This window comes from Vicugna pacos, chromosome 6 (genome assembly GCF_048564905.1).
Source record: "Vicugna pacos chromosome 6, VicPac4, whole genome shotgun sequence".
In the NCBI taxonomy this organism is placed as follows: Eukaryota; Metazoa; Chordata; class Mammalia; order Artiodactyla; family Camelidae; genus Vicugna; species Vicugna pacos.
Genome location: NC_132992.1, coordinates 70,808,170 through 70,835,775, shown reverse-complemented (window position 1 = coordinate 70,835,775; position 27,606 = coordinate 70,808,170). Strand labels below are relative to the sequence as shown.

Sequence of the window (27,606 nt, the reverse complement as noted above, 5' to 3'; positions counted from 1 at the left end):
ACCTTATTATTATCATACCTAAGTCACAGGGCTTTTATAAGAATTAAGTGAGAAAATTTATGTGAGAGTTCTTTGTTAACTCTAAACATTATACAGAATAAAGTTAATATTAAAGGAATTTAGCAGCAAAGAAATCATTTTGATTGAGTCTTGAACTGGCATGATTTCTACACATGGAAAAGGAGAAAAAGACATTTAGACATGAAGAACTATGAATAAGGACAGTTAAATAGGCAGTTTGAAGCCAAGAATACTTGTATGGGAATAGTGAGAGAAAAACTGGAAAGGTGGTGTGTGGAGGAGCATAAGTGTCAGGTTAAAGGTCAGAGGTCACTAGCAGTGTTTACCTTTCAACATGTCGATGTCATCACGTTCTATTTCAGCCATCCATTTGGGTGGAGAACTAGTAATAGGCTGTCAGAATATAAGAACATATCCATTCAGATACAAGCAGAGTATGAAGAGACCCTACTCTTCCTTCATATAAGAAAAGGAGTTTGTCACATAGCCTTCAGGTTGTTTGAAAATACTGGCAAATTATAATTTCAAAGACTCAGATTTCTCCAGGTTCAGATATGGCCAACAAATGGGAGACTTACAAAATACTACTACTCATCTTTAAAAGCTGGTTTTGGTGAAAGGGTTAGGTCAAATGATAGAGCATGTGCTTAGCATGCATGAGGTCCTGGATTCAATTCCCTGTACCTCCTCTAAAAATAAACAAACAAACAAGCCTAATTACCTCTCCCCTCAACAAAAAAAATTTTTTTAATTAAAAAATAATAGCTGGCTTCAAAGAAATGATTTTGGAAGAATTAGGTCTGACTACTGTTACTGCTGTTATGTATAACAGGCTAGTATAAATGTGAAAGAAATTACTTGAAATTCAATACTGGTGAAAGCCTCCAACTGAACTGTCTGCAACAATAATAAGGAAGTAACATTCTCTGACAGAGAAGATTCAAAGAAGAACCAAGAATGAGAAAATCTTCAACTTGAACAAGAGAAGGCTAGAATGATCACCACTTAAAATTTTATCTTATTGTAAACATTTTAGAAAAACTTCAGAATTGTAATTTATCTTCTCATTTCTGAAAGTGAGCTTACAAAATATGAAAGAGAGCCCATTCCTGGAATAGCATTGGGGTAACAAGTTTTCAGTCCTGGCTGCACATGAGAATCATCCATGTAATGTTAAAAAAAAAAAATGACCCAACCATAACCCAGATGTACTAATTTAGAACATCAGGGGTTGGGAGAGGGTCCAGTGGAGAGAACAGAGCAAGGGCATTACATACGTATTTTTTAAAAGCTCCACAGCTGCACACTAAGGATTCTGTTGAACAGGTAGCGGTACAATTAAGAAACATTGCTTCAACTTTGAGCCCCTTTCCTTCCCTTTTTTAAAAAACTGAGGTATAACTGACATTATTATTAGCTTCAGGTGTACAACATAATACTATAATTGTATATATTGTGAAATGATTGCCACGATAAATCTGGTTAACATCCATCACCATACATGGTTACAAATTTTTTTTCTTGTAATGCGAATTTTTAAGATCTATTCTCTTAGCAACTTTCACATATGCAATACAGTATTAGTCACCATGCTGTACATTACATCTCAGGACATGTTTATTCCTTTTCCTTTTTTGCAAATTAACATTTATTTGGCACTATGTGACAAGCAAAACACTTTACATGCATCATGTCATTTAATCTCCAAATCAACTCTATGAAGAAGGTATTACGTCCTCTTCATTTTACAAATGAAAAAAACAGATGTAAAGGAAGGTTATAAATCACTTGCTTTGGGTTACACAACTATTGGAGCCAGGATTCAAAACCCATGAAGTCTGAGTTCAGAAACCACTGCTCTATACTACTTCTCCTAGAAGGCTCTAGATTCAAATTCACCACTTCTGCCCCCTAGTAGGGAATCAGACTGTACCAGGCGATCTTCACTGGGGCCCTGGGGTGGCCCTGAACCCTTAGAAGCAAAACTCAATATGTATGTGCATACTTCTAGGGAAAAGGTATAGATATGTCCTCAGATTTTTAAAAAACACAATACTCTAATAAAAGTTTTTTTAATCATTTATTTATATTTACAACTTAAAGTAATTAGTTGAAACCAAATATAATTAACTAAACTAAAAACTCAGTATGAATGAGAATGTAACATTAAATCAGATACTTTCTATTCAATCTACTAGGCAAATGCTGATCTAGTAATAATAGCTACCGTGTATTGTTTACTAGTCCTTGGCTCTATGCAAAGTATTTCACATGCATTATGGCATTTTACACTAAGAATTCTATGAGGTGGTTTCAAATGAGAAAACTGAGGCTCAAAAATGTTAGGAAACTTGCTCAGGTCAGAGACAGTGAAGTAGCAGATTCAGAACTCAAATCTGAGTATGTCTCATTCCAAAGCCCTACCCTCTCCTGCATTCCTCACGCTTAGTCCTTCCCAATGCTAAAGGAATGCAGCCCAGCTTTCATACAACCCTAGCTCCTGAAAAACTGAAAGAGGCTACAAAGTCACACTCCCTCTGAACAAATACTCTCATAGGACCTGAAAGCCACAGGCTCAGAAAGGCCTTAATATTTAACTCAGCATCTTTAACCTGAACAATGAGTATAGAGTGCTAAGCATATAGTAAGGTACTGAGAGAGTTATATTACAACTACCCGATTTGTTAATAGAAAGAACATAAGGTTTTGAATCAGACAATTCTGTTTCAGATTCTGGCCTATCACTCACTAGGGCTTGGGAAGTAACTTCCAAGTTTCTCTGTCAGTCAGTGCTTTCAATATTGGGCTCAAATGCTGCTAAATATGGTACAAAGAGTGTGGGCACAGAACACACTCTCAACCATACACAAAAATAAACTCAAAATGGCTTAAAGACTTAAATATAAGACATACACCCCAATGTTCACAGCAGTACTATTTACAATAGCCAAGACATGGAAGCAACCTAAATGTCCATTGACAGATTACTGAATGAAGATGATGTGGTATATCTGTACAATGGAATACTACTCAGCCTAAAAAACAATGAAGTAATGCCATTTGCAGCAACATAGATGGACCTAGAGATTATCATACTAAGTAAAGTCAGTCAGAAAGAGAAAGACAAATACCATATGTATTACTTACATGTGAAATCTAAATATGACACAAATGAACTTATTTACAAAATAGAAACAGACTCACAGACATAGAAAACAAACTTATGGTTACCAAAGAGGAAAGGGGATGGGGGAAGGCTAAATTAGGAGTTTGGGATTAGCAAATACAAACTACTATACATAAAACAGATAAACAACAAGGTCCTACTGTATAGCACAGGCAACTATATTCAATATCCTACAATAAACTACAATGTAAAAGAATATGAAAAAGAATATATGTATAACTGAATCACTTTGTTATACACCAGAAACTAACACAACATTGTAAATCTACTTAAGAAAAAAAAAGAGTATGGACACTAGTAATTAGACTAATGAGTTCAAAGACTGTTTCTGTCATATATTTATAGCCTATAACTTTGGGTAACCTACTTAACCTCTCTGTGCCTATTTCCTTGTCTGTAAAATAGAAATAATAACAGCAACTATACTTCATATGGTTTTGTGAAGATTAAATAATACACATAAAGTGCTTAGAATAGTGCCTGGCATATGGTATGCATTATGTATGTGCTAGTTAGTATTATAATCATATTTTCCTGTTGTGGGAATACATAAGAGAACATATTTAGAGCATCTAGTACAATGCCTGCTGCCCTGGAAGTAGGAAAGTTGTGGCTCTAATGGATGTCTTCCTTCAGTTTATGACGAGCCACTGAGAAATTTCAAAATCCTCTAGGTAGGTATAAGTTAAAGTCATAATGCATCATATAAACAAAAGAGAAAAGCTTCAAAATAATAGTTTGGGCAAAAAAGAATACTGGTGTTACATTAAATATTTCAATTGCCTTACTTTAAAATCTGTTAAGCTGAGAGAAGAGGCTAATAGTCAAAGGTCAAAAATACCAAAATAGAGCATTAACATCCTTAACATAATGATAACATAAACAGATGTCCTGAGCTGTAGTTACAAAATATTTTGAAGGCTATGACGTTATTCTTGAAAGTAAAGAAATAAGAGATATTTGAGATTTCACCCAAGAGCAAAATGTTGGGAAAACTTCATTAAGTAAGTAAGATATTACTTACGCTTTTGAAAGAAGCTGCAAATTCAGCAACACCTGGTACTAAAAAGAAGAAATACAGTATTAGTCAGGTAATAAACATTTTAGTTTCCCTTACATGGAAGACTCAAGCAAGAAAACAGCCTTATCTCCAAGAAGCTTACAATCTGGAAGAAGAGAAGGAGTAAATTAATAATTATAACATTTTTTAAGAGCTTCAAGAAAAACACCAGGTCTTATGGGAGGACACAAATTAGAAATCTAAATCAGACTGAGGAGGCAGGGAAAGCTGCTGAGAGAAAATAAAGCCTAAACTGAATTTGAAGGATCAGGAGTTAGGTGAATGAGAGGGTGGTGAGATACCATATCTTTTACCAAAAAGTTTAAATTTCCTTTTTAGGTATGTATGTTATTCTGTCAATCTAATTGTTTATTTAAATATCTCACAGAAAGAATCATATTTAAAAAAACAGAAGAATAAAACTCAGATATTTAAAAATAAAGTTCTATCTCACTAATAAAGAAATACAAACTAAAAACAAAGATCAGTAACATCAAATAATGGCTAGTATGTAAGGAAATGGGCACTCTCATCCAGTCATCCTCTTCCGCATGCACAAAGATAAATGTGCGAGTATATACATTGCTAAATTGTTTGTAATATCAAAACGTGGATATAATTTAGGTTTCCAAATGAATTATGAATAAACTATATCTACACAATAAAATACTTTAAAAGATATGAAGATCCATATCTATGTCTATCAATATGGAAAGATCCATTAAAAGATTACTAGGTGGATTAAGTTAAGCTGTAGATCGCTGTACATCTGACTCCATCATAACAAAACAAAAAACTCAAAAGTATGTATTCACCCATCTGTATAAGCATAAAAAATGTCCAAAATACCTGTACTAAACTGTAACAGCAGTTAACTTTTATCAGAGTACTTCAAGAAGGTAAGGAATTATTTTATGTACCTTGTATTGTCTGGCTTATTACAGTTGGGGTTTTTAAAAGTAAGTTTTAAAGACTCCCTATCATTTAGAGAATCACACTCTGCTCAGAAAAAATTAAACAACCAGACAGCTATTCTTAACACCAGAACACAGAATTCAGTCTCTTCTTCTTGAAGTAAAATTAAAATTGTAATCATTTCAGTTAAATGATAACTCTTCAAAAATCTACCTGAAGTGGTTTTCCTGCATCAATTTTGACATAAAGTAACCAAAAACTTACATTGTTCTGGCCAAAGGTCTGGTGAAGCACGGTCAAGCTTTTCAAAACTTAGCAAAGATGCTTCCAGATCTGTCCCTAGAACAAAACACCAAAACACCCAAATGAGCCAAGAAGACACAAAACACATTAATTTATATTTTATGACACGTCACTCTCAAAGAACATAACAAGCTGGAACACTCACCTGGAAGTTTAGAGACTGAGTTCTAATACTAATGATGCTACTGGATCATGATGTTATACAAATAAATCATTTCCCTCATCAAACCTCACTTTTCCCATCTCTAAAATGGGAACAATATTTTAGTGAGGTGTTAGAAAAAAATGAATGTCAACAAACCCAACTGTATCTTTATTCATACCCTTAGACTTTCGTCTAGTTACAATCAATTAAGTCTCCCTGCTCCCAAGAAAGACAAACTCCTCTGCTAGGGCTCTGAATTCCATCTTGTTTTGCTCTGTCAAAGACAGTATCTTGAATAATCTCTTGCACAACCAGCTTCTACCTTTTCTACTGGCTCATACTCAACAGCAAGTAAGCCTGCTTTAGAATTTCCCTTCTTTGAAGAAACTCTTCCTTGACCCCATGATCTCCTCACTCCTTCACTGCAAAAGTTCTTGAGTTGTCTATCCTGCTGTCCCCACTTTCTCACCTCAGTCTCTCCTTAACCAACAACAAACAGGTTTCTGTCCCTACATACATGAAAGTGGCTGTTGTCAAGATTATCTATGACCTATTTTGCTAAATCCAGTGGTCACTTCTCTGTTTTCTTATGTGACCTCTTTGCAGCATCACACACTGATCACTCTCCTTCAGACACTCCACTTCCACTATGCTGGTTTCCCTCCTTCCTCACTGACGCCTGCAGTCTCCTTTTCCACTCAGGGCCCACCTTAGGCTGGCTTCACTCTCTACCCAAAGTCTCGTAAGGACATCTCATCTCGTCCCACAGCCTTTACCATCATTTATAAGCCAATGACCCCATACTTCTCTTTCCAGCCTCAATCTTTCCCCAAACTTCAGGGTTATACATTCAGTGGCTACTTGACATCTCTCTCTATTTACATGTATGAAAAACCATATTCTCCCAGTCCTCTCCATCCCAAGAAATAACACACCATCAACCTCAGTTCTCAACCCAAAAACTCAGGTCATCCTTCTCCCATCTGTCTCCCATTCCTTCACCCTTCCATAACCAATCTATTAGTAAATCCAGTAGTTTCTATCTCCAAAACACACCCTGAAATCACATTAATTAACCAAGGAACCATCACTTCTCTCCTGGACTACTCCAACAACCTCTTAACAGGTCTCCCTGCTCCCATTCTTACCTCTTCCCCTTCTTACCCCTAAGTGTATTCACCACAAAGTAGCCAGAACAGTTTTTTTTTAATGTCAACCAGTTCATGTCACTCTCCAGCTGAAAGGACTTCTTCCCAGCTAAATTCATTAATGTATATCTAATGCGACCTATAAAATCCTACATGATCCAGACCCTGCCTAATTCTTTGACACCATTTCCTCTCCACTCTTGCTCTGGCACACAGTACATGCTCAATATTAACAACAACAGTTAACATTTGTTGACTACATATTGTGTGCTCAGTATACTAATTAGTTGAATTAATTAGGTTATTTAATGATATAAACGATAGTTCTTAACATTTTCTGGATAAGTCACATGTTTGAAAATCTGGAAAAAAAGGCTATGGAGTCACTCCCCAGAAAATGTACATATTTATAAAATTTTTCAACATGTGTTTTTCATTAAACTGAATTTTCTTCCCACATACTCTAAGGGACCCCTATGGTCATAGCAGGATTATTTACAATAGTCAAGACATGGGAACAATCTAAGTGTCCATTGATGGATGAAGAAATTGTAAAAAATATATATATGCACACACACACACAACACACACAACAGAACAGTATTCAGTCATAAGTAAATTAGAAAATTCTACCATTTGCGACCTTGAAGGCATTATGCTAAGTGAAATAAATCAGAGAAAGACAAATACTGTATGATCTCACTTATATGTGCAATCTAAAAAACAACAAACTTACAGAAAAAGTGATGACACTTGTGGTTACCAGAAGTAGGGAGTGAGAAGAGGGGGAACTGAAGGACAGTGGTCAAAAGGTACAAACTTTCAGTTACAAGATAAGTAAGTACTAGGGATGTAACGTACAGCATGACAGCTAGAGCTAACGCTGCTGTATAATATACAGCAAAGTTAAAAGAGTAAATCCTAAAAGTTCTCATTAAAATTGAGAAAAATATTTTTTTTCTTTTGTTCTTTCTTTTCTTTTTATTGTATCTCTCTGAGAAGATGGATGTTAGCTGAATCTATGTATTTATTCTAAGGGAATTTCCAATGGCATTCTAATTGGTGAAGAACTCAACTCTAATAAACTGCCTTAACTAAAACATCCAAAAATGGTTTAAAAAAAATAAAAAGCTGTGTAAAACACAAAATGCCAATTTTCAAATTCCCATGGAATATTACTGATTGGAAATTCAATCATAACAAAAATAAACTTATCAAGGGTAGGATGAAACAACCAACAGGCATGGCCTTATGATACCACAGTCTGGGGCATTACTCAGACTCTGCTTACAGTGTTATTCTCATACATTAAGTAATTAATGGCTTTACTTAGATTTCCATTTTCTCCTTTTCAAAGAAATCCCAGCAAATTTGGCATTAAACAGACAAATAGTAAATGACCTAAATTCATTTTTATATGAAGATAATTTGAATTAAATCTTAAAGACAGAAACAGGTGGAACACTAAAAATAGAAGTGCAAGAGATAGGCAGTGGGATATTTTAGGATGAGGTACTTTGACATACTTATTTAGAAGCTAAATTTAAGTTCAAAGTGCTCAACTTGATTTTCGCTGATTAAAAAGACTAAGGAGAGAAAAGTGAAGTTCTGTTAAAGATTAGCATGAAAATTTTCAAAAATCAAGTGTGTAAATAGAATGACAGTGGAGATGGTTAGAAAGCCAAAGGAAAAAATATATATTTCCAATATTCTTCCTAGATGAAGAAAAGAAATTCAGAGAAGGCAGCGAAAATCAAACATAAGGGACAAAACTTAAAAACAACTTAGTAATAAACTAAAAATTTTAATAGCAACTACTTCTACTTCTACACATAACATAAAATCTACCTTGTTAACTAGTTTTAAGTGTACAGTTCAGTGGCATTAAGTACACTCACATTGCTGTGCAACCATCATCACCATCCATTGCCAGAACTTTTTCACCTTCCTAAACTGAAAGTCTGTACCCATTAAACAATAACTCCCCATTCCCTTGGCTGACATCTTCAATGCTTTTTTTTCTGGCAAGAAAAGCACATTTTAAACGAGAGCATCCAAGTAGAAGAAAGAATCACTTTTGATGCTCAACCCCCATAATTTTTTTCCAACACCCATTTCTTATACAGTATGTACCTGTACTCAAAACACTTAAGACTCAGTTAAAATTAGACTAATATGCAATTTATGTATATAGCTAATCATTCTTTCAGTAAATGTGAATCAAAGGCCTATTGCTTCCCAAGCACTGGGTTAAGCCCTATGATCCAGCTGTGAAAAAGACAGACTTGGAATTTACAATCTTTTGTGAAAGGGGCAAAGTTAACAGAATACCTACGCTGTCAATGAAGGTACTGAGATAGGCAATTTTAATAGTGTCTATCTTAAATATGGTGACTCTCTTAAATAATGGCGAAGAGGGACAACTCCAGACACTGTGTTCTGGGAAACTCTCTCTGGGAGGTGACATTTAAATGAGGCCTGAAACTGCCAAGTGTTTACTTGTTTGACTAATCTTTTCCTCTCCCAAAGCATCTAATATAATGCCTTTCATATAGCAGAAACTCAGTATAGCTTTCCTGGCCTCAATTTCCTCATTCCTGAAATGAACTTCTAAGATTCCTCCCAAACACAAAATGCCTTTGTTTGACAGAAAATTACCTATTAGTGAAATGGACATGGGGATGGAGGTGGTCAAAGCAAAAATTAAGTGAGTTCAGAAATGACTGCAAGACCCGAAACCTAAAGCAGAACCGAGCGCAAAACCCTGTGGGCATATCAAAACCATTCAATTGCTATCTGAGATGACTTGCATCTTAGACAACATATAAGCAGATATCGTTAATCCACTCAGCCTTAGAAAACAACACATGAAGCAAAATAGGCTGAGACGTGTGCACGACTACGTTAAAAAGCTCAATTCTCATTTTTCTCGGGACTCTCATTGCAAGGGACCGAGAGGGTCTCCTGCTTCTCCTGCTTCCTAGGCAACGGTCTCAATCTAAGTACAGGAGAGAATCACGTTTCTCTTGCATTTCAGTCCCAGGATTTAGTCAGCTACCAACCCTAGCTAGGGTTTAAGAGAATCGTTCCAGATGCTCAAAGAGAAGGGAATCGACCCTTCAATGGGGCCCTCTGAGAAGGAGAACGCTACACTAAGGCATCTCCTTTCCCCCAGGAGTATCTCCTTCTCGGCCCTCAACCTCACCCAAATGGGAATAAGGAGGGCCAGGGCGACCCTCCTCCTTTTGCCCAGAATGGGTCCCAAGCGGGTACCCTCCTCTACCCTCCTGTACACTGCAGAGAAACTGGGCACCTCTGGAACCGCTGTGAAAAACCGGAGGGCTGAAGACATACCCGCATCCTATGGAGAAGAAGTGGAAGGGGAAGGAGAGGAGCCCAAGAAAGAAGTATAAGTCCTAGGGGCAGACGGAGAGTGGAAGTTCCCAGAAGAGCATAGAAGGAGGTTGCAGGCGAAGGCTCTCTAAGCCGGCTCTTACCGTCTGTGGGAGACGCCATCTTCCAACCCATGTCACGTGACATGGCCAACCGTCGGCGGGAAAGCTAGGATCCACAAGCCACGCCCCCAAGGAGAAACCCTATCCCCCATCCGCTGCCGCGTCTGGTTTCCCCGTCCTATAGGGTAATCTTTCCTTAGCCCCGCCTCTAAGGCTAGCCTCACCCCCTCGCACAGTGGATGAGGTGGAGTTACTGCAAAATTCTTGGAGGGTCTTATTTACTTTCCTCAGTGAGTGGGTGGGGCCGCAGTTGCTTGTGGCCAATCGGAGTTCCGGGTGCGGGGGCGTCTTCCCGTGTGCTCAATATAGAGTACCCAAGTCAGGGGCGTCGTCCCTACCTCCGCCAACAGAATTTGTTGAAGTGGGAGGGGGCGAGAGCTCTATCACTTCTGGCCAATCGTATACCCCAGGACTGGGACTGAGAGGGTGGAGTCAGGTGTCAGGGCGAGTGATTGGCTAGGAGAAGTAGTCCTCTGCACCAATGAGGAGGTGCGGCAGGATGCGGGGGCGAGGCCTGGCAATAGTAGTGCTTCTGGACGCATTCGGCCGGAGAGGCGTGAGGGGCTGAGAAGAGGGACCCGAGAACCATGGCGGCGGTGGTGGTGGCGGCGGCGGCAGTGCGGGCCCGGATCCTGCAGGCGAGTGAGGATGGCGCTGAGGGGTCGCGAAACTAGGAATTGGGTCCTTTGCCTCCACTCTCTGACCCAACCCCTCCTTGGCCGACCTTCCTGTTCCCATCGGACCTGTGCGGCCCTAGCCCACTACTCACAGTATTATCCACCTTCGTTGGATCCAACTGGGGACTATCACCCCTGACCCTTTTTTTCTTGAGCCTCCCCTTTTCTGCCTTTGGCCCACTGTCCTCCTCCAGCCCTGCCCTGTCCCTGCTGTCACTCTCTTGCCCTCACCTCTCTTGGTCTGCCCACTGTCTTTCCCTTTCACCTCTGCACCGGCCACCTCTCTACCCAGAAACTCTCCTCGTCACCTTTCTTAGCGCTCTTTATCTGATAGAAGTTTCCAAATTATTCCCTTCCCCCACCCTACTTCACTGTCTACTATCGGAGGTAAAGGTGGGAGGAGGAGGCACACGAGGGGCGAGGGTCAGTGAATGAACTTTGAATCTCCTTCTGGAAGTGTACACTAGGTTTTCCCCCAAAGCAGCCATTTGCTGAAAATTGCTGAGCTATTTTTCACAGCTGCGGCTCTTTGTATTTTCCACAGTCTGTTGATTGTCCCCTTGCTTGCCAAGACTTCCAGTTTAACTTTCTCCCAGCAAAGTTACAGTGTTTATGTTGGCCATGAATAAGGACACATATTAATGTTACCAGTTTGCTCCAAGCACATGCAAAGGACTAAAGGTCTCTAAAACAGGTGATAGAAAATGAGAGCCAAGGAAGACAAGAAGCATAAGTTCCACATTCCCACTCCAAACTCAGCTCATAGTGTGACTGAACTCTGCCCACCGGGGTGGGGGTGGAAGTATTAGGTCTCTGAAATGCCTAAGGATAGGTGATCTAGCTACAAGAGCTGCATGCCTGAAGCATGTGCTTTCCAACTCTGCTCATACTCTTTCTCCTGTTGTTCACAGCCTAGCAAGGACTTAGATTATGAGGCAAGATTGACTGCAGGCTACATTCTCGAACCTGTAAGAAACAACTTTGCTTATCTTACACATTATATCCAGCCTGGGAACTTCTATATTCCCAGACTTGTAGATAATACTAGTATTTACCAGGTTTCAGTGAGTTCTAATGCAGAGACCGCATTTTTAAGATTCCTAGTAGAGTCAGCAAAGATTCCTGTTTAAATGTGCTATTTCATGGGACAGTGGGGAGAATGGGTTGGAAGGTTTGTCAAATGATCTGGCTTTACTCATATATTTCTTGATGTGATCCTAGTTTTGTTTATCTATTTTTTTTTTGCAGTAGTAGGGAAACAGTTTCCACACTATATTTTCCATTACCAACTTCTTCTCAAAATCTTTTACTGAAATTGACTTTTTTCCTTTGACTCCCTGCCATCATGCATCATTGAGAGCCTTAAGAAGGTATTTTGTCCTTTGCATCAAGGAGAAGAATCTCCCTTCCCAAGTACTTTATTTTGGAAATAGGCACTATCTTCTGATTCATTTGAAGAAACTCTGAGTTGACCTGGAAAAGAACAGAAATAGTCATTCGTAGCCAACTAGAAGTTGCTGTAACATGACACTCTGATAAAGAGTAGTCTAGATTCTGGCGGTCATGAATTTTGGAGAATTCTTAAGGATCTGTAAAGGAGAGAATTCATGTTTTCAATTATTTTAATTATTCAGCATCTTTTATGGTGGCTGGTAAAACTTACCTAAAACTTCTGCTCCTTGTGATATTGTCACTCCTATCTGGAGATAAGAGAACTGGTCTGAAAGTGACTCAATGACTTTCCTCAGTGATGTGGTAAAAAGAGCACAGGCGTCACTGTCGTCCTTGGATTCAATCCCAGCTCCACCACTCCCTAATTTTAAGAATATTTGTGAAGATTAGAATTAATGAATGTTCTTGAAGTAAATTACCTGATACTAAAGATATTCAAAGTCTCCCAACTAGTAACTGATGGGGCTGAGGTTTCAGGATTTAAGTCTTGGAATCTCTTTCTGTGTCAGGCATTGTCCCAAACTTTGGGAAAGGAGAGATAAATAAAATACTCTTTGAAAGCTCCCCTGTTGTAATGCAATGATAAATGCTAAGCAATAGGTGTGCACAGGGTGTTGTAGGAACATTGGGAAACCTGTGCAATTCAAGAAAAGCTTCCCAAAGGGGATGATCTGGTTTTGAGTCTTATAAGACCAGGAGGCTTTAGCCAGAGAAGGGAGTTCCTGGTAAAGGAAATGGCAAGTACAAAATAAACATCTAAAGAGTAAGAAGTTTGTGGAACTGGACATAGGATAGCTTTTTCAGCAACAGTGCTAATGAGTGTTTCTCAGGAAATGAAGAAAAGAGAGGAGATCTAACCTGTCAAAACTATATGATAATGTTTTATTATACCAGATGCAGTGCCTTTTATGCCTTCTTGACAGCAGAGAGCCTATGTGCAAGGGACAGAATAAAACTAAGTGGCCTAGAATGTTCAAGTTGGCTGATCCATGCATTTTCTGCCCTGTAAGAGAATTTACATGAAACAAAATTAGTATCAAGCAATTGCTTGGTGAGTACTCATTCTTTCATTTTGCAAAATATTACTGAGCACTTAGTCTAGTCCAGGAATGGTATGAGGGCCTAAGAACACAACTGTCTAGTGATCTAAGGGGAAAGAGAGAGAGACTTAAACAAGCTATTATTCCTAATATGATATGAAAACTAGAGGAATTCAGGTGTTATATGAACTCCATAATCAAGTACTTACCCTAGGTCTGAGATTGAGATTTAAGAACTTCCAACTCAGCTACTTCCCTCTCACTCTCAAGAGTTAACCTTGTTTTTCTTACTTCAGAGAAAACAAAAACTATCAGATGAGAACTTCCTCAACTTCCTGCTAGGAAGCCTACAGAACTGACCTGCACCTGCACCCAAAGAGAGAGCTAAGGAATAGATGCGAGCCAAGCAGCTTGGATGAAACAGTTCCAGGCAAGAGGGGGCAGCGTGTGCAAGGGCAGTGTGAGCACAGAACATGCCCCGAATGGCTATAGCATAGAGAGAGCAAGGAGGAAAGCAGCAGGCTAGGAAACTAGAAAAGTCAAGATATTATGTAGTCTTCTAAGCAACATTTAGAGCTTTATCCCAAGGGCAGTGGAAAGCCATTGAAGGGTTTTAAACAAAAGAGTGATCTGACCAGGTTTTTGTTTTACAAAGACCCTCTGTCTATGGGATAGAAACTAGATTCAGAAGGTTTAAGACTGGAGGCTGGGAGACCTGTTAGGAAACTATTATTGAAGTCCAGGTGAGAGTCAATGATGGTGTAGACTAGGATGATGGTAGGAGGGGTAGAGAAAAGGGAGTACATTCCAAAGTCTTTGGGGAGGACACATTGCCAGGACTTACTTCATTCACTGAGGAGCTCTTTCTCCTTGGGGAGGAGGAGTTGGGGTGACATTCAGGTTTCTGATTGGGCAATTAGGTGGATAGGAGCCCCATTCACTGAAAAGCGGCCTATAGGAAGCAGAGCCAGTTGATGGAAGGAAGATGAGGTGGTCAGCTTTTTCAACATGTCTCTAAATAACATCCAACTAGAAATGTGGTGAAGATGTTATGTGGGTATTACCTGAAGAGGATGATTCTGGTGAATTATAGATTTGGGCATCATTGAGATCTAGATATTTAAGCCACTGGAGTTGATGGAATAACCCAAGGAGAGCTGGGAATGCTCCTTGTTCAGGAACTTGAGCAGTTAGAGGCCAGGTAGAGGAGAATGAACCAGCAAAGAAGGCAGAGAAAAAGTGGCCCAAGTAGATATTTATTGAACACCTACTGTGTACCAGGTACTCTGTTGGTATTGGGAACGTGACTATAAATAAGATAACAGTGGTCTCCAGGAGAGTTGATAGTTTGAAAAAGCTTTTGTGGGGAATGGGAGGGGAAGTGGACTAGGCATTTGGAAGGATTGTCTGCTGGCCCAAAGGACCAGCACCCTTTCCTCTGGGCAATGCGGTCGGCACACAGATTCTTGTACTTCATACAGCCCTGTACCCTTTGGTTAACACAGCATCTCTTCACACAAGGTAATAGATTATTAGATTGCAGGTTCCTTTTATATTGCAGTCCTGAGTATTTCAGTTTGCTCACTTTGATTAGACTTCAGTATTTCTTAAAACAATTTCCATAGCATATATGCAAACTGTTTTTTTGAGAGAGTGACTCTAAGAGACTATTATAACCCCATCCCCTGCCATTTGTTGATTCTACCCTTTTAAATATTATCTATACAACACATTCTTTTCCTGTTAGGTACATGTAGCATTTTTTTAAAACTGTTTTATTGAAATAAAATTGACATAAAATAAACTACATATTTTAAAGTATACAGTTTGATGTTTTAATATTTGTATACACTTGTGAAAACATCACAATCAGGACTATGAACATAACCACCCCCCTAAAAATTTCCATTTTATCCCCTTCTCCCTCTCTCCCCCATATCTCTAAGCAACCACTGATGTACTTTCTGACACTACAGATTAGTTTACATTTTCTAGGTTTTTTATAAATGCAGTTATGCAGTATAAACTCTTTTTTATGTCTCATTTCTTTCACTCAGTATAATTATAATTATCCATGATGTTACATGTATCAATAGTCTGTTCCTTTTTGTTATTGAGAAGTATTCCAATATTTGGCTATACTATATTAGTTTCCCTACTCGTCCATCCAGTTGTGGATATTTAGTTTATTTCCAAGTTTGGGTCTTTTATAAAGCTACTGTGAACATTTTCATGTTTAGGTATTTATGTGGGCATATTATACATACATTTGACACTTGATTATATACTATCTAACTGTTTTCATATTGTTAGATTTATGGTGATTACCTTACCAGGACAAACATTAGGAAAATATGGTCTAATGACAAAAAAAATTTTTTTAAATCAGGACAGTCCTGGAAATTGAGCACGTGATCATTATGGTTTATTGTTCTCCCATAGTTTGCTATGTCATAGTCTCCCAAGTTTTCTCTTTAAAGACTCACCAAGTCCTTTTTCATATACTCACAATAACTAGTATGTTAAACATTTAGTAGCCATTTACTAAATTTTTAATAATTTTCTGCTCTCATTTATCAAAATAATCATTCTTTTTCCTCACAGGTTTCTTCTGGGGTATACTCCAGGTGGCATCCAGCATCCTCCTTCTCTTCTTCTTCTTCAGTGGTGAGTTTATTTGGCAGTAAAGGTTGACTTCTGAGAAGGAATTCAGTGTAATTTTGGGGTATTCCCATTTATCTTTTTTACATAATTGTGGTCAGAGTTTATGTGAAATTTTCTTGGTTTTTTAATCTCATATTATGCCTATTTTGTTGCAAGCATTATGCCTATTTTGTTGCAAGCATTTCCAGTGTTATATGATGGTCTTTATAACTGTGGTTTTTAATGCCTATATAATATTCCATCAAGTAGATGCAGCCTGAATTAACTAATAATTTTCCCAAATAACGTTTACATTGATTCCATTTTTCAGTATTATAAAGCAAACGTTTATTTATATAGTCTTTTTCCTTCTTTTGTGTTATTTCCATTCTGAAATAGGGTTACTGTGTGAAAAGATACAAAGATTTTCATGGCCTCTGGAGGTTTTGTGGATCCTAACAGTCTTCTTCTTTCAGACCTTTAGGATTGTTTTTACAGACTTATCTGTCAGCTTTTTGCAGTAACTAAAATCTACTAAATAATGACTGGTGCTCAGAATCCTTTTTATGTGAAAGTACATACATGCTGTAACATAGTAGTCCTTCACCTTTTTTGCAATTTTAATGAAAGCAAGCTACTTCTCAGAAAAACTACACAGAAACATTTTAAAAAATCTTTTGATCATAAAGGTAATGTATGCTCATAGTAATGTGACAGAAAGTCAGCTGGGCCAATGAGTCACAGTAGCTAATCTTTGTTCACAGAGTCTGCTGCTTTTCAGCATAAGCTTCTCAGTGATATGTGTTTACTTGTGAAGTTCCGCTGTGTGATTAGCAGAGCATTTCCCATTTACAGAGCGATCATGGTATTGAGGGGCTCTGCCGCATCTTAATAAGCACTATAGACAAGTGTACTGTGTATCTCTTTCCTAGTGGTAACATTTCTGAAGAGCAGAAGATTCAGGTATCAACCCCAATTCCTTCTTTTTGAAAAGAAAGAGAGAAGTAAAACAATTAACTAACACAAAGTTTTGTGGGTTATTTTTCCCCGCAGCCAACTGTAAAGCTCTTCATTGATGGGAAATTCGTAGAATCCAAAAGTGACAAATGGATCGACATCCACAATCCAGTAAGCTAAGCTGCACTGGGACTTAGCCTAGAATTCTGGGAACATGGTGGGAAAATCGGGATCTGGGTGTCTATTATGAAGCACACCTGTCTGCCCCGGTGCCTGTGTGAAAAATGGAGAAAGTGAGGCAGGGGCAAAGGGTGATGTGCTGCTTTTTCCCATCAGGCCACCAATGAGGTCATTGGTCGGGTCCCTCATGCCACCAAGGCTGAAATGGATGCAGCAGTCTCTTCCTGCAAACGTGCTTTTCCCGCATGGGCAGACACTTCAATATTAAGCCGTCAGCAGGTCCTGCTCCGCTATCAACAACTTATTAAAGAAAACTTGGTAAGAAATCTGAATGGTATAATTTTCTAAACTGTTGCCTAGGGGAGACTTGTCACTCCCTCAGAGGCCCTTGTAGCAGCCTTCCCTGACTCTACAATCCAGAGAGACAGAGAGCATGGCTCTCTCCCTTATACTACTTCTCCCCCAGTTTTATTCTTTTTTGGCTGCCTGGGGACTGAAAGGAGGCACATTCTTGCATTGGTTTCTATTTATGTGTTTTCTCTCTAGAAAGAAATTGCCAGGATAATCACGCTGGAACAAGGGAAGACCCTAGCTGATGCCGAAGGAGATGTATTTCGAGGCCTTCGTAAGCTGAGAGTCCCTCGTGGGGAGTTCAGGGACCTTTGGGAGGGAGCAAAGGAATATTGGAGGCAAAGATCCCAGAATGAGGGGTTGCTCCTTCCTTGATGTATATTTTGCTATCCCATGATTATCTTTTTTAATACTTGTGGAAAATGTCAATACTTCTCAGATATCTGTGCGATTGGTTTACTTCATTCTTTATTTTACTCAGATGATCTTCCAGTTGGTATATACATTTCACTGTCTTTTTCCCCATTCAGAGAATCTCATTTTACACAGCCCCTTTACATAGCAAGTTAGTATTTCTTCCCTCTGCATTGGCCTCGCCACGCAGAGCTAACTAGAGCATGACGAAGCTTAGTAGTGCACAGTGTGCAGGGCTGGTGGCCTGACTGCTTCTTTTCTGTTCCAGAGGTGGTTGAGCATGCCTGCAGTGTGACATCCCTCATGCTGGGAGAGACCATGCCATCCATCACCAAAGACATGGACCTTTATTCCTACCGTTTGCCTCTGGGGGTGTGTGCAGGCATTGCTCCCTTCAATTTTCCTGCCATGATCCCCCTTTGGATGTTTCCTGTAGCCATGGTGTGTGGAAATACCTTCCTAATGAAACCATCAGAGCGAGTCCCTGGAGCAACCATGCTTCTCGCCAAGTTGCTCCAGGACTCTGGTGCCCCTGACGGAACACTGAATATCATCCATGGACAACATGAAGGTAACTGCCCCTCTGCACGTGACACTTAATCCGGCTACCAAAAGAGTCAGGGTGTTGAGTCAGTGATGGGGTGTTTTAGGATGAAGAATCTAGGGAGGAAAGGATTTACTAATAGTAACCTCCATGTTTGAAGGTAATGTTTGTTGACTGTTTTGCCATCTCCGGGTGCTAAGGTAACTCTCTAGGGAGTAGCTGTGGTTCTTGCCCTACAGAATACATTAGAACAAAGAAATATGATTAGGGCAAGACACAGTTAAGACTAAAGAGAAAGTTTTCACTTCAATATTGAGAGAACTTATAAGGATATTTAACCCGGATTTTATAGACCTCAGTGGTACTGAAGTCCTTCTAATTCATATAATACTAACGCTTAAAAAGTGCTTCTGTGTTTCAGGCATTGTTCCTAGTGCCTTTATATATTATCTCATTTAATCTTTATATATTATCTCATTTAAACAGCCCTTTGAGGTAGGTTCTATTAGTTTCCCATTTTACAGATAAAAGAAAATTGAGGCAGAATGAAATTAAGTGATTTGCTGCTAGAAACTGTCAAAGTTAGGATGTGTATACCTAGGAAGGCTGACCTTGGATTTTAAAGATTATGCTATATTGCCTCTCACATGAGGGCACAATAGTATCTGGGAGCCCTGGGATATAGTGACAACTGAGGAAATACCACGTTCTTAAAGAACAAAAGGAAGAGTCGAGTATTGAAAGGCTGTTGTTTTGTTGGAAAATAGCAATTGTAGCCTTCAGAATTAGAAGTGGGAATTCTAGACTAGCAAATCAGAAAAATAAAGAGAGGCTAAATAGAATCTGTAGCTTTAAGAACTTACGAGAACAAGGACAGGACTCCAAAATGGGAATCCAGGGTAGAAAAACAAAAGTATGAAACCTCTCACTCACAACAGTGGGAAAAGGGGGCATTTGCTGTGTTGAGAAGCCCATAACCCTTTGTTCCTTTGTGGTAATCATTTATTTTCTTCTTAAAGCTGTGAACTTCATTTGCGATCATCCGGATATCAAAGCAATTAGCTTTGTGGGCTCCAACCAGGCAGGAGAGTACATCTTCGAGAGAGGGTCAAGACATGGCAAGAGAGTTCAAGCCAATATGGTGACTTCTTATTCTTTTTCCCCAAAAGTCTGTTATGTATATTAAAATTACCTTGAAAAAGCCTTTCAGCAAAGTGGCCATGCATCCCACTCTAATGTCAATGTTTGTTTATTCACAGTTCATCCTGATTGTCTTCCCTTTAAGCACGAACCTTGTGATGAGTTTTATTCTCAGTCACTTTAATTACCTCTTATCTGATCCGGGTAATCTTGGTGACAGAAGTCACATTTCTCCTTAAGAATGTTATTCAAATTCCTTGGGCTTCAGCAATAACAGCCAAATTCTGTTTCTGGCCCTGTTGCTTCCTTCATACCATGCTTTTAGCCCTTTATCTTTCCTTCTTGTAAGGCATATCCTAACCACTACTGTTAAAGATATGATCTTCCCTAGAAGTCCAGGCTATTTAAGGCACTGAAAAGAGCCAAATACCGCATATGATAAATGAGCGTGATTTACTTGGTTGCATAGTTTTGCTGTTCCTTACTAACCAGTTCCTTGCCAAATACTTTGCAATTCTTTGATACTAAATATAATATCCAGTTGCCATTTTCTTACCATTCCACTAATGTTGCATAAAGGATAGCCATCTATACACAGGCTTAGAAACTGCTTATAATATGTCCATTTATTTATTTTCATGGCTGAATGTGTTTTGACCCATTTGACTTATACCTCTCCCAGTTCACTTCATATTTCTTGAATGTATTCTGTGTCTAACATTACACTACATGTAATAGGATACAATTAAGTAGCAGACATGGTCTATATTCATGCACTTAGCTATAGTTGTATCTGGAAACGTGTGGAAATGACCACATGTCATCCTATTTAGAAGTTTATGAGGCTGTATATCCAGAAGCAAGCCTCTTTCCAGAAATTATGTATCAGGAGGTTTTGCCTTTCAGCTGGCTACTAGCAGCTATTGGTTTACATTGCTCTTCATATAAGTGGAAACCCTGACAGACAACACATGCTTTCCTATCTAACTTAGGAAAGAGAAGGGAGTTCTCCTTGGTTCCTAAATGAAGTTTAGCCTGTCAGTTGGACTGAATGTGACTGGGGCAGTGTTGTTTGGTTTTGATAATGGTTTTGTTGTAAATAAACATCTATCAACTTTTCCGCTTAAAAAGTGAAGTTACTTGGAGACTTGCTTAATGTTACCAAGACTTCAGCAGTATCAAAATGATAATAAATCTGTTTTCAAAGTAACAAAAGATAGACTCTCTAATCCTTTCCTGAAATTCTCATTTGAATCTCAGATTCTTTTGTTTCTTAGCCTAATTGTATTTGCCAAGGAAGATTCATGTACTTCTGTATTGTCTTAGGGAGCCAAGAACCATGGGGTAGTCATGCCAGATGCCAATAAGGAAAATACTCTGAACCAGCTGGTTGGGGCAGCATTTGGAGCTGCTGGTCAGCGCTGCATGGCTCTTTCAACAGTGATCCTTGTGGGAGAATCTAAGAAGTGGCTCCCAGAGCTGGTAGAGCATGCCAAAAACCTGAGAGTCAATGCAGGTAACCTGTTATCTGCCTAGCTCCTTTAGCCTGCGTGTCTGTGGCACTAAGCTCTTGATTTTCGCATTGGCCTCGCCCATTGGTAGCGAGCATGTTTATTCTTACCATTGCCTCTCTTTGTACTGTACTGCTTGTCATTTGGGTTCATCTTTAGTTAGCAGTCATAATTTATGTTAGTGAAGACCTTACATACTTCTGTGTTGTTTTACAGGAGACCAGCCTGGAGCTGATCTTGGCCCTTTGATCACCCCCCAGGCAAAAGAGCGAGTCTGTAATCTGATTGATAGTGGAACAAAGGAGGGAGCTTCTATCCTTCTTGACGGTCGAAATATTAAAGTCAAAGGTTATGAAAATGGGAACTTTGTTGGACCAACCATCATCTCAAATGTCACGGTGAACAACTCTAGATTATTTATTTCACAAATATGAGAGCTAAGGCACCATTGGAGGCAATGGAATCTCATCCCTTCAATTTATAAATGAAGATATTTAATGACTAGAGACCTCATCTCTTGCCAAGATTACTCAGTTATTTTATCTCAAGTCTGAATGAGTCTCCCCTCTTGACGCCCAACCTCTTCCAACTATTCCAATAGTTGAAAAACTTTCCATTAAGGGCTAAAGAGTAAACATTTTTGGCTTTGCAGGGATAAATAATCTGTCACAACTACTCAACTCTGACATTTTACTGCTAAAGCAGCCATTAACATTGTGTGGTTATATTCCAGTGAAACTTTATTTATGGACAATGGAATTTGAATTTCATATAGTTTTATATGTCATGATTGATTTTTTTCAACCATTTAAAAACTGTAGAAACCATTCTTGTGGGCTGTACAAAAACAGGCAGCAAGCCACATCCAGCCCATGGGCCATTATTTTGTCAATCCCTATCGTACATTATACTTGTTACTTTTTTAAAAAAAATTTTTTACTTTATTTTTTATTATTATTTGGGGGAGTGGAGGGGAGGTAATTAGGTTTTATTTATTTTTTAATGGAGGTACTGGGGATTGAATTCAGGACCTCATGCATGCTAAGCACAGGACTCTACCACTGAGCTATCCCCTCTCCTCCAATACTTGTTACTTTTTTAATGTTAATTTTCTTCCCTCTCCTTCTTGCTGCTGACCTTATAGCTACTGCAGTGTCTCCATCAGTATCAACCACCCAATATTTATTGAATACCTCTACCTTCACCAGAAAGTGACAAAAGAAAAAGAATTGGTGTCGATTTTTATTTGTCAAAACTTAAGTCACTCAGCTAAATTTAATGACCAAATTGAGGTTAGGAGGCTTTTTAATTTTTTTTTAATTCATACATCTCCACTAATCCTACTATAATCCTGAATGATCAAGAGTTGAATGTAAGTGTAGTAGAAATTATGAAATTTCTTGCCACAGAGTCATTAAGGAAACATCCACTTATCAGCAACAAACACAGCTGACCCGCTATAGTGGTGAAGGATGTTTTGAATGTTTAATGTGACCTGATATCAATATAAAAAACAGACTCATTTGGGGGGCAAAGGAATGAATGAAAATGGATTATTTATGTTACAGAAAACTTAGCAGAGTTTCTTTAAATATGTTATTTTCAGTAACATAACAATTGTATAAACAAGTAGTACAGGCCTAAAAGAGGAAGCTAGTGATGAGTCAAGAGACCTGAAAATATAGTGCTTAAACAAAAGGCGTATAGTTCTACTTACTAGGAATTTCAAGTTATATGTATGACTGGTAGCTTGGAAGATAGAACCCAGCAAGAAATGACTTTTTTTAATACGTGGTTTAAAATGAAAAGAGATTACTAACATTAAAGCTGTTCATGTAAGCAGTGGATAATAAAGTACCAAATAGGCGTAAAATACTGACTTCTTTTTTGAATGCATCATTCCTGGCAGCCAAATATGACCTGTTACAAAGAGGAGATTTTTGGCCCAGTTCTTGTGGTTCTGGAAACAGGCACTTTGGATGAAGCCATCAAGATTGTGAACAACAACCCATATGGAAATGGAACTGCCATCTTCACCACCAATGGAGCCACTGCTCGGAAATATTCCCACCTGGTGGATGTCGGACAGGTCTGTGAACAGAATTTCTAGGAGATTCTTGTAGCCATTTACTGTTTCCTGTGTAAGGGGAAAAGGTAAATAGTGATCAGTCACTGCCCCTGTCATCTCCCTCAATGCCCCATTTCTTCCTTAGGAATAAAAGTTCATGTGATGGAGGATGGGGTGGAAGGTGGGTAGTTAAGATTGGTCTCTCTTGTCTTCACTTTCAACTGTGATCATGTACTACTTTTCCATGTGTTCCTGTAAGACATTTTCCTGTCATGTCTCAAAAGTAAAGGCTTTAAGAAAGTAGAAGGAAAAAAAAACAAGATTGGTCTCTCTGATGCCAAGCATTTGTGCTTCTAAATGGAGAGCTCCTTCATTTGAGTCTTTTTCTTAGTATTTGATGTGGATCTGTTCTGCTCTAGGTAGGGGTGAATGTCCCCATTCCAGTGCCTTTGCCAATGTTCTCATTCACCGGCTCTCGATCTTCCTTCAGGGGAGACACCAATTTCTATGGCAAACAGGTAACTTCAAGTTTAAAAAAAATATCTTCTCCTCTAAGAGACCTTCTTGAACATACAGGAACAAGGATTCTGCAAGGAAGAGTCTGCCAGCAGCTTCTGTGAGGTCACATGTTGTTCAGCAGTGCTTGTCAGTAGGTCCCCTAGAAAGAAATGTAAAAGCTAACAAAATTTTGCTGAAGCTGTTTCTTCCTGAATCACTCAAGGCAACAGAATTTTGGGGAAAGAGCATGAATAAGTCCATGCCTTGGTAAATGCCCTTTCCTCTGCCTGCGACCCTCTCTTCCTGACTCCCCTCTCTCCCCCTTTTATCTAACTCTTAACCACCAGTTTAAAGCAGGAACTCCTCCAGAAAATCACCTCTGACCACCACGATCCCCTTCAGGGCTGGGTTGAATATATCCTCATGTGCTTCCACTGCACACATTTCTCCTGTAATAGTTACTCATTTACTCAATATTCTATTAAGCACCTTCTGTGTATCAAGCACTGTTCTATAAGTGCTATAAATACAGCACTGAACAACAAAAAGTAGATCTGAAACCAGATTACCATTATTACCACATCCTTCAACTAGTGCATATATCCTAAAGCAAGAATAGGCTTGGCATGTTCAAACAGCAGAAATGGGCTGGTGCACAGTAAGTGAATGAAGAAGAGAGTGGTAAGAGATGAGGTTAGAGAGGTTAGGTGGAGGCAAGTCATGTAGGACTATTTAAGCCAAATTAAGCCCTCATCACACTGTAATTATTACTTATCTTCAGTACCTGGCACAGAGCAAGTACCCAAATGTGTGCTGGACAGATGGGGTAGTGAAAGTTCTTTGTAGTCCCATAGAAACACGACCATTTTAGAACCTTTAGTAATAAATTACTTGTTTTCTATATATGTCTCCCTTTTATAGGTTAATAATAAATTAACAGTGGGATTGCATAGCAGAATATAACAGTGTGGCCAACGGGTTAAGAAACACTTTGGTTTTTTGGAGGTGGATCATCCAGTTTGTGCATTAGTCATGGTTTTTGTAAAACTGACTAGTTTGATATTACTAAAAATTTCTTTCAAAGGAAGCAGAGTAAAACTATTGCTTAAAATAGGTTGTTGGGATTTGTTTTTGTTTTTATTTTTCTCCTATGTCTTTGTTTAATTACTATAAGTTACTCTGCTAAATGAGGCTTCTCGGAGTAAAAGACTGACCTTATATGCAGTTTGAAGTCTTAAATCCCTAGGTAATTAAATTGCTGTTTTGCATTTTGGAAAGAAGAGATGAAAGAATCATTCTCACATAATAAAGTGTAAACTTTAGTTGCATCTTATATTGAAAGTATGTAATAATCTCTAAAGTTGTTTTCAATATATTAATATGGCCCAGATTTTGTCAAATAGTTCTAGAAGAGTATTTTAATCAAGCTGGTGTTTTTCTTTTCCTAACAATATCTTTCTAGCTTGCTAGTGATTTTATGTGTTAGATCTGTGCAGTCTATTTTCTTTTGCTCAAGCCTATTCTTATAAACTATGTATAAAGCCTTAAATATGCTGAATTTCTTTGACTCATGTATTATAGGTGTTTTAATGAATGTGTATAATATCAGAAATTTTACTTTGAATTTGTAAGATATTATGGATTTTACTATTTCAGTATAGAGCTGTTTATCACTGACAAATACCAGAAACAGCCTAATATAAATTTCATTCCTTCATTCCTTTTTCTTCTCCATGGGAAGGAGAGAAGAAACAACAAAATAACAATTACTGAACAGCAGTTGCTTTGCAGGAATGTCTGTGTGTTGTTTTGTTTTCCCCTCACAACATTGCTATGAGGTGCACACTATGTCATAGTTTTAACAGTTTCCATTGTTTAGTTTTTGCATTTAGATGATCTTGGCTAGTTACAGCACATCAATAGGTAAGATTTGACTATTTACTATGTGCCAGGTAATATGCTAAATGTTTTACATAGATAATCTCATGAACAATATATTGAGTTTTGGTTGCACTATTCCTCAAGTAGGATTGTGAATAACATTTCACAGCACCTCCTTCAAAAGTTGATTAGCAATGAGTGTGTATATGTCCATGTATGACTGAAAAATTGTACTGAACACTGGAATTTGACACAACACTGTAAAATGATTATGAATCAATAAAAATGTAAAAAAAAAAAAAAAAAAAAAAAAAAAAAAAAGTTGATTAGAAGAGGAATCGTGAGACCCCCCCAGGAATATATGCTAACTCTGTTTTTTTGTATGTTTGTTTCCTTTATTCTCTTTAGGGCATCCAATTCTACACTCAGCTAAAGACTATCACTTCTCAGTGGAAAGAAGAAGATGCTACTCTTTCCTCACCTGCTGTAGTCATGCCTACCATGGGCCGTTAGAAACAAATTTGTTGCAGACTCAGTCCGTCCTCAGTAATCTCCCTTTATTCTTGAACAACTCCAACTGCCAACTTTGCTCAGATAAGATCCCTGGGATTGGAATACTTTGTAACTAAAATCTGTCTAAGGACTGTTAGCGCCTGCAAAGATGCCAATAGGGAAACTCCTAGTGTAACTCTGAAATCAGATTTTCATTTGCTCTTCATAATTTTGTTTTTGAGGTAACTGTTTTAACTGTGAAATGCTTATCTGGAATAAGAGCTTAGACCTGTTTTCTAAAAGTTCTTCCCTTTTTGGGGGAGGCTCCCTTAGATGGGGAAATAGGTCAAAAATAATTCACCCTTTGGTTGATCCTCAAACATAGCCCTATGTAAATGGCAGTGGGTGAGATCCCTCTGCCAAGCTTTCCTGAGCCTCTCATTTATCCCACACTACACAAGATACAATCCATTTCTACTTGTCCCACAGTTGGGACAACTGTTTCTTTGTTTCCTGCTGAATGCCACTTTGTCTTAGTGATTTCTGACCACTAATTTTATCATTGTCACTGTTCCTGCTTCTTAAAACCACTTCTCAAGGATCCCTCAGTACACACCGGATAAATCAACTTTCTGTTATATGTGCCAAGTGTTAAATTTCAGGGATTTCTTCAGCAATCATTAATTAATGCTTCAGTCACTAATTCAGATGCCAATAAGTTTTTTTTTTTTTTACAAAACTATATAAATACTTATTTTAGGCCCAGAAATCAAGGGATGTTCCAGCCGTGAAAGTGGGCAAGACTCCTGCCTAAAGTAAGTCTAACCTGGTATTATTTGCCAAATTTTTTATGTTGTTTTTTTCCTTTTGCCTGCATTTCTCATTTGTGACACTTTTTCATGAAAGAAACCTTAAAGTAATTGATTGGGACCTAAGAAATTTCAAAGCTTTCTTTATGTGAAGTAGTAAAAGAAATGCTTTGACAGTTTTTTCTGGTACCATTAATTCACCTGTCTGTATGTTTTTTGTTTCTTTGATATAGTCAGAACAGAAATTTCTGTGCTAAACAGAATAGATTCTGTCTCTCTGCTGTACCATCCCAGTTGAATCTTGTGTTTCTGATATGGCCTTCACCCAGTGAACTAGGAGAAGGCTTCTGGATGTGATAGAGTTATTGCTGGTCTTCAGCCAGATGACATAGGTCATTTATTTCTCTGCTTCCTCATTGGTCACGTGGATAATGCTAACCTATTCCAATGGTGGGGGCGGGAGTGTTCAATGAATTAAGGGTGGTAAAAACCTTGAAAATGTTTGTGCACTCTGTAGATTTTAGGCTTATTACTACCACCTGCCAGATAGAATGTCAAAATCTTCAATCTCTTAAGGTGATTAAACTTTGATAAAATACACTTACGACCGTACTGGCCACCCACCCCCAACACAGACACCGTTTTTTTTTTTTGG

The 27,606-nt window shown here is 38.4% G+C and overlaps 3 protein-coding genes across 11 annotated transcripts in view; 1 reads left to right on the top strand and 2 right to left on the bottom strand.

Moving 5' to 3' along the window:
* The window catches only part of LIN52 (lin-52 DREAM MuvB core complex component), a 91,925-nt gene extending 81,303 nt beyond the window's left edge, over positions 1-10,622 (bottom strand). For 3 of the 7 annotated variants that reach the window (XR_001459211.3, XM_072963409.1, XM_072963410.1), the window contains exons 1-4: positions 10,277-10,620; positions 5,448-5,522; positions 4,233-4,270; positions 348-414 (exon numbers count right to left, since the gene is read on the bottom strand). Coding sequence is in view for 6 of the 7 variants with exons in the window: in XM_072963409.1 (XP_072819510.1) it covers positions 348-414; positions 4,233-4,270; positions 5,448-5,522; positions 10,277-10,319 (223 nt within the window). In the remaining variant the exon portion in view is untranslated. Of the gene's footprint in view, positions 1-347; positions 415-4,232; positions 4,271-5,447; positions 5,523-10,276 lie in introns of all 7 variants that reach the window. The other 4 variants (XM_072963407.1, XM_015240770.3, XM_072963408.1 and 1 more) reach the window with 3 other exon arrangements.
* Positions 10,623-10,795: 173 nt separating this feature from the next.
* On the top strand, positions 10,796-26,185 carry ALDH6A1 (aldehyde dehydrogenase 6 family member A1). Of its 2 annotated transcripts, XM_006206061.4 has the most exons (12): positions 10,796-10,932; positions 16,068-16,130; positions 17,160-17,234; positions 17,400-17,561; positions 17,790-17,868; positions 18,277-18,579; positions 19,572-19,693; positions 21,019-21,208; positions 21,420-21,601; positions 23,113-23,292; positions 23,691-23,789; positions 26,059-26,185. In XM_006206061.4, exons 1-12 carry the CDS (start codon positions 10,882-10,884, stop codon positions 26,161-26,163), a joined length of 1,611 nt encoding a protein of 536 aa, XP_006206123.1. In that variant the 5' UTR covers positions 10,796-10,881; the 3' UTR covers positions 26,164-26,185. The 2 variants fall into 2 exon arrangements, with proteins under 2 accessions (XP_006206123.1, XP_072819507.1); XM_072963406.1 differs by lacking the exon at positions 23,691-23,789.
* Positions 12,353-27,606, bottom strand: part of BBOF1 (basal body orientation factor 1) — a 44,254-nt gene continuing 29,000 nt past the window's right edge. Inside the window, exons 12-13 of one of the 2 annotated variants that reach the window (XM_072963403.1) lie at positions 12,635-12,784; positions 12,353-12,444 (exon numbers count right to left, since the gene is read on the bottom strand). In XM_072963403.1, the coding sequence (XP_072819504.1) occupies positions 12,716-12,784 (69 nt within the window). In that variant the 3' untranslated portion in view covers positions 12,353-12,444; positions 12,635-12,715. Of the gene's footprint in view, positions 12,445-12,634; positions 12,785-22,432; positions 23,930-27,606 lie in introns of those variants that run through there. The other variant, XM_031679227.2, reaches the window with a different exon arrangement.

What these genes read in the sequence shown, in the direction of transcription:
- ALDH6A1 (XM_006206061.4), top strand. Translation starts at nt 10,882, where the DNA reads ATGGCGGCGGTGGTGGTGGCGGCGGCGGCAGTGCGGGCCCGGATCCTG. An exon ending in TCTCTTCTTCTTCTTCAGTG is followed by an intron (nt 16,131 to 17,159) that starts GTGAGTTTATTT and finishes TTTTCCCCGCAG; the next exon opens with CCAACTGTAAAGCTCTTCAT. An exon ending in AGATGTATTTCGAGGCCTTC is followed by an intron (nt 17,869 to 18,276) that starts GTAAGCTGAGAG and finishes TTTCTGTTCCAG; the next exon opens with AGGTGGTTGAGCATGCCTGC.